The following is an 8,575-nucleotide window of genomic DNA, read 5'->3' as shown; positions in this document are numbered from 1 at the left end:
CTTTCCCCAGCCTTAGCATGTTAACAAAATCTCAGTCTCCCTTTCTGTGTTTCTTCTTTACTTTCATACAGAATGCTTCCCTTCTGACACTTCTGGTCACCAAATGTGTGGGTTTTCCACACCAAGCAATTCTGCGACCCCAGCTGGGTGTTCCACAGCGTAACTCATTTCTGACATCCTCTGCCTGGAGATAGTGTCAGATCTCACAGTTAAGGGTTCCGTCCCAGGAGACGGCCCCCCCATTTCAGATGTCCCAGGTGGTAGATCTCCCATGTGGGGGAGGAGAAAATTTCCACTCTTAGTTTTTCTGGCTGATCTGATAGTTAAATTAACATGGAGAAGATTAATAGGTGTGCCAGGCCAGCACAGCCAAGGGTCCATAGTTACAATGTTCTGGTGAGTTTCACTTGTTTTGGCAGCACTTGGTACATCTCCCACAGCCCATTAGCTACCCAGATAAGATCTAGGGAGCTCATAAGGTGAAGCCTAGTTATACTAAGAGGGCTGTGCCCTCTAAGCTGGGACTTGTTTGTAGCTTTGCCAACAGGTCAGTCCAGGCTTAACCCTACAGCCGCACCCTACAACTAGGAGGAAAAAAATAACCAAATTTAATTACATATGTACATACAGGGGTTCCATAAGAATAAGGGGCTCAAAATCAGGCAGCTGAGGCTTATCTGTCATCTTGAGCTAAAGAGAAAGGGGGGGTAGTGGTTTGGGCCTTCAGAGGGGAGGAAGGCAATTCACACGGTGGTGGAAAAGCAAAGGTTTGGTAAACAAACATTGGCCGGACCATCTTTAACAGTGGGACACAGAGGGCACTTGGATTAAGCAACCTTGCTAGGCTCAGATTAAACTGCTGTTATCTGTGATCCCTCCCATTCTGGAGCAGGTCCTCTAATTTTTTTTAGGCAGTTAGGAGGAAGGTCAAAGGTTCTTTCTGAGTTTTTTGTTTCTTACCAAGAACTAGCTTAAAATAACCAGTGTCCCAAAGAGGCATATTTTGGGGTGGCAAACTCTGCTCCCCTTCACCAGGTTAACCCCCAACTTCTGTCCAACTTGGCTACTGACCAGAGGTTCCCATGACCTCATCCCCTGTGGGTTTGATTATTTGATAGAGCAGCTTACAGAGCTCAGACAAACACTTAGGCTCAGCAGTTGATTAAAGGACAGGATAAAGGGTACAGATCAACAGCCACGTGAAGAGATAGATCCATATTAGTCATTTTCATCAAACATGCAGGTAAAGCCGGGAGGGTCCTGAGCACAGGTGCTCCTATCCACGTGGAGTTGAGGTGTTTTACCCTCCTGGAAGCTCTCTGAACCCCGTACTATTGGGGTTCTATGGAAGCTTCCTCAAGGAGGCATGATCAATCATCAACTCTAGTTCTAGCCCCTCCCCCCTCTCGACAAGTGTATGGGGGAGACAGGGCTGAAGATTCCAAGCTTCACCTCATGGCTTAGTCTTTCTGCTGAGCAGCCCCTCTAGGAGCCCACTCAGAGTAGCCTCATCAGAACAAAAGATCCTCTAGTGCTCTCATCGCTTAGGAATTTACAAGGGTTTTAGGAGCCCTGTGTCAGGGGCTGGGGACAAAGACCAAATATGTATTTCTTTTTTAAAAAAAAAAAAACTTTCATTTTTTTATTTTTTAAAATATATTTTATTGATTTTTTACAGAGAGGAAGGGAGAGAGATAGAGAGCTAGAAACATCGATGAGAGAGAAGCATCAATCAGCTGCCTCCTGCACATCTCCCACTGGGGATGTGCCCGCAACCCAGGCACACGCCCCCGACCGGAATCGAACCTGGGACCCTTCAGTCCGCAAGCTGACGCTCTATCCACTGAGCCAAACCGGTTTCGGCCAAATATGTATTTCTTATTATAAAATCATAGTACCACAGATCACCGCCTGGTGTGGGAGCACGGGATCCTTATAGCAAAGCACATTAAAAGATACAGCACATTATTAATCCCACTCAGTCTTAATAACTATCCAGTCCGTCATCGTATCCTCTGAGAATGTTTTCCAGGGCCACTCGGGTCTGCCGGCTTCTTTATGATCTTGCCCAGTTCCAAAAGCAGGAGTGGTGTCAGCAATTTATTGGCTCCACCCTTCTAGGCAGCTGGTGTCATTGAGCTAAGAGACAGTATCATCTCTTGCTCAGAGCCTCTTTTGAGGTGATAATGGGATATTGGACCTCCTTCACTGCATAATGCACTTACTCATTCCCTTACCTTCAGCTACTCTTCCTCCACTGATGCCTAACCGTTTCCACCCTGCTGGTCTGTGTTGAGGTAACAATACTAGTCTAGCAGGTGCCCTCCCCCCGCCTCTGTCCACTTCTGTTCGGATGGGGTCAGGTTACACAGGTGCAGAACTAGCAGGCTGTCTCTACCACCAGGTGGGCAATCTAGCAGCATTCACTGTGGGCCCCGAGTTTTGCCAGATGGACTGAAGGCACAACCTGCCCCATGGAGGCCTTAGGAATTGTAACATAAAGGTCAAACACAGTTATAGTTTCTCGGGTAGGAATCCGCCCACTTCCATTCCTTGTAGTGGTCCTGTGCCCAGCAGGGAGCACAGCTGAGTTGATGTGAGGCAGAAAGAATACCAGCAACTTTCCTTCCCTACGTCTTCTTCTCCAGACCCGCTAGAAAAATAGGGGATCTGTCCAGTGGGGACGTTCCTTCAAGTTCCCCCGATGCTGAGTATGAGCAAACACTTGTGAGTGCGGGTAAGCCAGCCCTTCATGGCCTCATTTCCCCCCATTTTCCACAACCAGTGTTTCAATAGTGTGTCCCAATCCTCTATCAAACTAGTACTCTGAGGATATCTCTGTCCATTGTCAGACATTATGGGCTGTAAAGGGCGCTCCTTGGCCTGAAGAAATGATGGTCAGCCATCCAGATTGGTACAATGTTGGTTCTTTTATAGCACGCTGGGTATTTGCAGCTGCCACTGATCAGCAACGCCCAGTCCAGAGTCAGAGTCTATTCCTGTCAGAACCATTTGTGTGCCCAGGGCTCCCAGCACCAGTTTCTCTTGCCAGCTCTGTTCAGGGCCTTCCTCCCAGGGGATCTGCCACCAGGCCATCTGCAGCCTCGGTGTCTTTTGCTGGCAGGCAGAACAGCTCTTACCGGACTTTCGTGCCTCAGAGGTTGCAAGAGGGCAATGTCTAGGTCCAGCCCATTTGTGCATTGCTGCAGCAGCCCCCGGTCCCCTCGTGTTATGGACCCAGGTGGCCACCTGGGAGGAGCACAGAGGGACATAGGCTTGCTGATTTCAGTCACCCCCTGAACCTGGCAAGGGGCTCTTTGGATGGACACGGTGATTTCCACAGGGCTATACCCCATACAGGCATCCCTTTAATAGGCTAAGCTTCCACTGCCCTCTGCCTGACCATGTGGCCAGGTCATTGCCACTATCCATGAGTCAGTAAAGACCCAAACAAAGGGCCCCTTTCCATTGTTCAGTTCTTCCGTCTTTGCTAGGAAAACAGCCTGCAGCTCAGCCACAGCGCTGATCGGTTTCTGCCTTCTTTGATCAGAGTGGTGGCCTCACAAACAGGATGTTGTCCACTCACCATGGAACTGCCATCCACAAGCCAGGCAGCTCCCTGGTGATCAGTTAAGCGTCCTGTGTAAGGTGGTGTCCCAGTGACAGGAGACTCCGGCAGCCCCTCACACAGGCCTGGGCTCAGACCTGGGGGGGGGGGGCGGGGAAGGCTCCTGCTTGGCAGTATCTCCTGCTTGACGCCCAGGCAACGTGTGATCTCGTATAAACCATTCCATTAGGGAACTCCCCTGGGCTCTGCCACCCGCGTTGGGGCGTTTCTACAACGTCGCCCTAGACGTTGTGGTATTGCAGGTTTTAAGATCATTTTGTATTCTTTAGTCATCCATGTAGCTTCAATTAATGTCTAATAACAAGATAATAAATGCCCCTCAGGTGAAAGTTCTCGAGTTCAAAGTCCCGTAATTGTCGCTGGGAGGTGCACACAGACCTTTGCCATCTCCTTGGTCTAGCTCCACATGGCTGTGTTCCCCAAGATTGACGTATTAGCCGCGCTCATAAAACATTACGTAAAGGGAACACAGCTCTTCTCATAAAACCTGTTTAAACAGTCCCACTTCCACAGTCTTATCAACTCTTACATTTTCATGTTCTCTTACAAAAATTGTCACCCTCGTCTGAGCTTCACCAGTGGGTTTTGGTACTTCTCGTTTTCACCCCAGTATTTACCCACTCCTGTGTAGGAGGCTCTGGGTTCCCCACAAGGGGGTCAAGAGACTCTGTCCCTATCGTCAATCTTTAACTTGATGAATCTGCCACAAGCAGCTGCTGCCTAAGTTTCTCATTGTCATCTCTGTCTCTGGCTCCCAACATTTTCTAACCTGGGATAAAAGACGGGACTTGTTTGGGGGCACTTAATGGCTGGGGGACCTGCGGGGGCCCTCTTGGCCCAGCCAGCCTTTGGTAGTGCTGTATCAAAACCTCTGGTTTGCCGAAACCAGTTTGGCTCAGTGGATAGAGCGTCGGCCTGTGGACTGAGGGGTCCCAGGTTTGATTCCGGTCAAGGGCATGTGCCTGGGGTGCCGGCACATCCCCAGTGGGGAGTGTGCAGGAGGAAGCTGATCGATGTTTCTCTCTCATTGATGTTTCTGACTCTCTGTCTCTCTCCCTTCCTCTCTGTAAAAAATCAATAAAATATATTAAAAAAGCAAAAACAAAAAACCTCTGGTTGAAGGCCCATGGTGCTGGTAAGATGGGCAAGTGTCAGGTTTCTTTGGGCCAGGAGGCTGGAGGTCAGCGGGGCGGTGGCGTGATGAACAGAACCAGAAAACCCATTTGGGCCCAGCCCGAAGGCCAGCTCTTTTGGAGCCACTTCCCACGCTAACGGGGTTGTTTTGGGAAAAGTAGGGGCGGAAGCTCCATCCTACCACCCCAAAGTGTGTCAGGCCCTGGCTGGTGGCAGATGGCCAAAAGCCGCAGCCTTTGTGCCCAGTGACATTGGGTTTGGTCGCAAAGGGCAGTGTGTTCGTGACATTCCTGGAGTCCACTTTTAAGGTTGTCAAAGGAGCCAGTGTCTCTTTGGCCTCAAACAAAGGCAGGAAGGAAAGGCCATCATCGTAAATTTGATGGTGAAAACACAGTACTATTTGCTTTAATCACCTATTCCTTAACCGTTTAGAATTTCTACCCTGATGCTCTGGCTGGTGGCTTAGTTGGTTGGAACACTGTCCCATGCACCAAAAATTGTGACTTGATTCCGATTGGGGCACATACCTAGGTTGCGGGTTTGATCCCCCATCGGGGCACATACAGGAGGCAATTGATCGATGTTTCTCTCTCACATCAATGTTTCTCTCTCTTTTTCCTTCTCTCTCTAAAATTAATTTAAAAAATATCCTGGGGTGAGGATTAAAAAAAAAAAAAGAAAATTTCTACCCTGCTAAACCAGTCCCTGGATTCTCTCCTCTGCCTCCCCCCATTCTCTTGTTAATGAACCTAATGCAGTTATTAACATCTGTAAGAGGCTGGAGGGGAAGCAGCTGACACCAAACTCAATAAGGCTTCCTGAACTGTTTTTCGGTTTTGCAGTATTAGGTTATGTGGGGTGCCCATGAGAAAGGGCCCCCTTAACCACAGCATTCAGCATGACCTGGGTAACAGGCATATCATTGGGTCCCTGTCCTGGTCCTCATTAGAGTCACTCCCAGGTGGTTTGCATACAAAGCATACAGCTGCCTCATCTGGGGTGCTCCACTGGGCACAGATAGGGGACACGGCCAGGCTGTACAGTGGCTTTTATCAAGTGCACCAGGCTGGCCCCTCCCTCAGGAGCAGCCTCCTCGTGTCTGGATCACATGCAGCCATCTGCGATTGTTCCATGGTGAGCTGTGGGTCCTGTCTCCACCCCGACATGCTCTTCCACCGCAGCATTCAGAACCAAAGACACAGCCCCAAGTTAGTTACCCTCACAATCTATTTCAGTAAAGCTTCCCCGGGAAGCTGATGACACCGATCCATGAGGTGAAATGCCTCCTTCACGCTGTGCCCCTGGTTTCAATGGGGTCTTGGTTGTGCTCTCCTCTCGCACTGATGGCCGGCCTTCATGGTGCCCGGAGGTCTTAGAGGTGCTTTCTATTGTCCCTGCATAATTTTTCCCTTGGCGGGTGGCTTTGAGGCCGGCGGCTGCGGCTCAGACTGACCCAGCTCTGAACTTGGCCCAGCCTCAAGGTCTGACCCAGCACTCTCTTTTAATTTCACTTGAGCTATTATAGCTAACAGTGACCAAGAGATTATGTGTTTCACCTTTTCCTTATGAGTTTGCATTTTCTTATGCATCCAGTGAACCAATTCCCAGACAGTTGGACTCACCTCTAAATTCTGTTGGTAATTTTACCTTCAGTAACTTATTGTCGCACCGCTGCTGGTCCGCACCATGGGGACCATGTGGTAACACCAGTGGTCTTGATCTGGCATCATGAAGCGTTCAGAAATCTGGAGAAGGACTGTGCGTAAATTAAATAAGAGTCCAGAGATGAAACATAATTTTGAAAGGCATTATGGAGTCAGAGAAGACTCAGCTAAAGGAACTAAGTTCTCCTTGTCTCAGGACCCCTTGCTATTTATTAACACAAATTGTCTTAAGGCAAGGTGGAGACATACACTTCAAAGGGTGGGGTTAGGTACAGAATCCATGGTCAGATTGGAAGAATTTGCCTATGGCCATTCAGGTGTTTGGCCAGTAGGAAGCAATAACATGTAAATTAAGATGCCCTTAGCTGTCTGGCAGCAAGAATCATCCTTTTCAGGTTTGGGGAAATACCCTTGCCACTCCAGATGATTCAGCCCTGTTGACATGCCGGAAGCCAGTTCCGGCAATGTGGTCACTCAGGAATCAGAGGTTCTTCACCCCACACCCTTCATCCTTTCTTTTCACAAACCACTTGTTTCTGTGAGCCAGGATCACTCTGGCCAATCCCACCTCACCGACACCAACTGTATCGGAGAAACCTACCACTCTCCTTCCTCCTTACTTCCACTCAGAACACTTCCCTTCTGACACTCTGGTCACTAAGTGTGTGTAGAGTTTTCCCACACTGAGCAATTCTGGACACCAGCTGGTGTCCTTCAGTGTAACTTGATTCTGACATCCTCTACCTGGAGAAAGCATCAGATCCCACGAGACTGCCCCCCACATTAGACGCCAACCACAGTGGCAAGTTCCCCAGGTTACTCACAACTTCGGTCAGATTTGGCTACAAATTAGAGGTTCCATGACTCCCACCCCTACCTCTTGGACTTAATTATTTTCTGGAACATCTTACAGAACTCAAGGAAGCACTGGCTTATATTTACCGGTTCATTTAAAAAAAAAATATATATATATATATATTGACTTCAGAGAGGAAGGGGGAGAGGGAGAGATAGAAACATCAACGAGAGAGAACCATTGATTGGCTGCCTCCTGCACAACCCACACTGGGGATCAAGCCCACAGCCTGGGCATGTGCCCTGACTAGGAACCTCCTGGTTCCTAGGTCGACGCTCAACCACTGAGACACACCAGCTGGGCTTTACTGGTTCATTAAAGGGGAGGATCAAGGATACAGACAGACAGACAGATGAAGAGACGCATTGGGTGAGGTCTGGGAGGGTCCTGAGCACGGAGCTTCTGTCCCTGTGGAATTGGGGTGCGTCACCCTCCCGGCATGTGGCTGTGTTCACCCACCTGGGAGCTCTCCGAACCCCTTGCTATTGGGATTCTATGGAGGCTCCTCAAGTAGGCATGGTCAGCCATTAACTCTGCTTTCAACACCTTCCCGCCACCCCCCTCCTCCTGAGAAGTTGGGGGAGGGGGGCAGGGGATGAAAATACCAAGCGTTACCTCATGGCTTAGTCTTTCTCGTGAGCAGCCCTATCCAGGAACCCACCCAGAGTTGCCTCATTAGAACGAAAGATACTCCTACAGCCCTTATCACTTAGGAATTTAAAAGGGTGTTAGGAGCTCTGTGTCAGGGGCGGAGGACAAAGACCAAATTTACACTTCTCATTATAAATCATACTTAGGCACTACTTTTATTACCCCATGCTTTCAAGACCCCCAAACTGCTAAGAGATCCCCATGACCTTGGGATTGTGGACTTGAATTATAGTACCCCAGCACGTTCATCTTGGGGTCTAGGTCGGTCCAGACATTTCCTTTCATAGAAAAGGTTACTGAGGCTCAGAGAAGGGCAGTGCCTGTCCCATGGTCACACAGCCAAGAGGAATCAGGGCTCAAGGTTTTGATTTGGAGACCAGGCACTGACCTCTTTCTCCAAGGCACTGGCCTGGAGGGTCATCATCTGCCCTGCCCCTCCAGGTTTTCTTTTCTTGACGACACTCTCCATCTGCCATTGTGTATTTCAGATTTCTCTACACTAGTGCCACGCTCATCATAGCCTTCATCTCTGCAGGTGAGTGCGGTCAGGTGGAGGGAGGGGCACCTCAGGGGCACCTGGTGGATGGGGCAGGTGCAGAAGGTGATGGCAGGACACACTGACCCCACGGTTATGCAAAGATC

General features: G+C 49.4%; 1 protein-coding gene across 2 annotated transcripts in view; it reads left to right on the top strand.

The window, feature by feature from the left end:
- The window catches only part of SLC43A3 (solute carrier family 43 member 3), a 27,047-nt gene that overhangs the window by 2,587 nt on the left and 15,885 nt on the right, over positions 1-8,575 (top strand). For both annotated transcript variants that reach the window (XM_015569342.1, XM_006772052.2), the window contains exon 4: positions 8,422-8,468. In XM_015569342.1, the coding sequence (XP_015424828.1) occupies positions 8,422-8,468 (47 nt within the window). The remainder of the gene's footprint in view (positions 1-8,421; positions 8,469-8,575) is intronic.

The sequence above is a fragment of the Myotis davidii genome, unplaced genomic scaffold (assembly GCF_000327345.1).
Source record: "Myotis davidii unplaced genomic scaffold, ASM32734v1 scaffold1286, whole genome shotgun sequence".
Taxonomy (NCBI): Eukaryota; Metazoa; Chordata; class Mammalia; order Chiroptera; family Vespertilionidae; genus Myotis; species Myotis davidii.
Note: the sequence above shows the minus strand (reverse complement) of the source record. Positions and strands in the feature narration are given on the sequence as shown.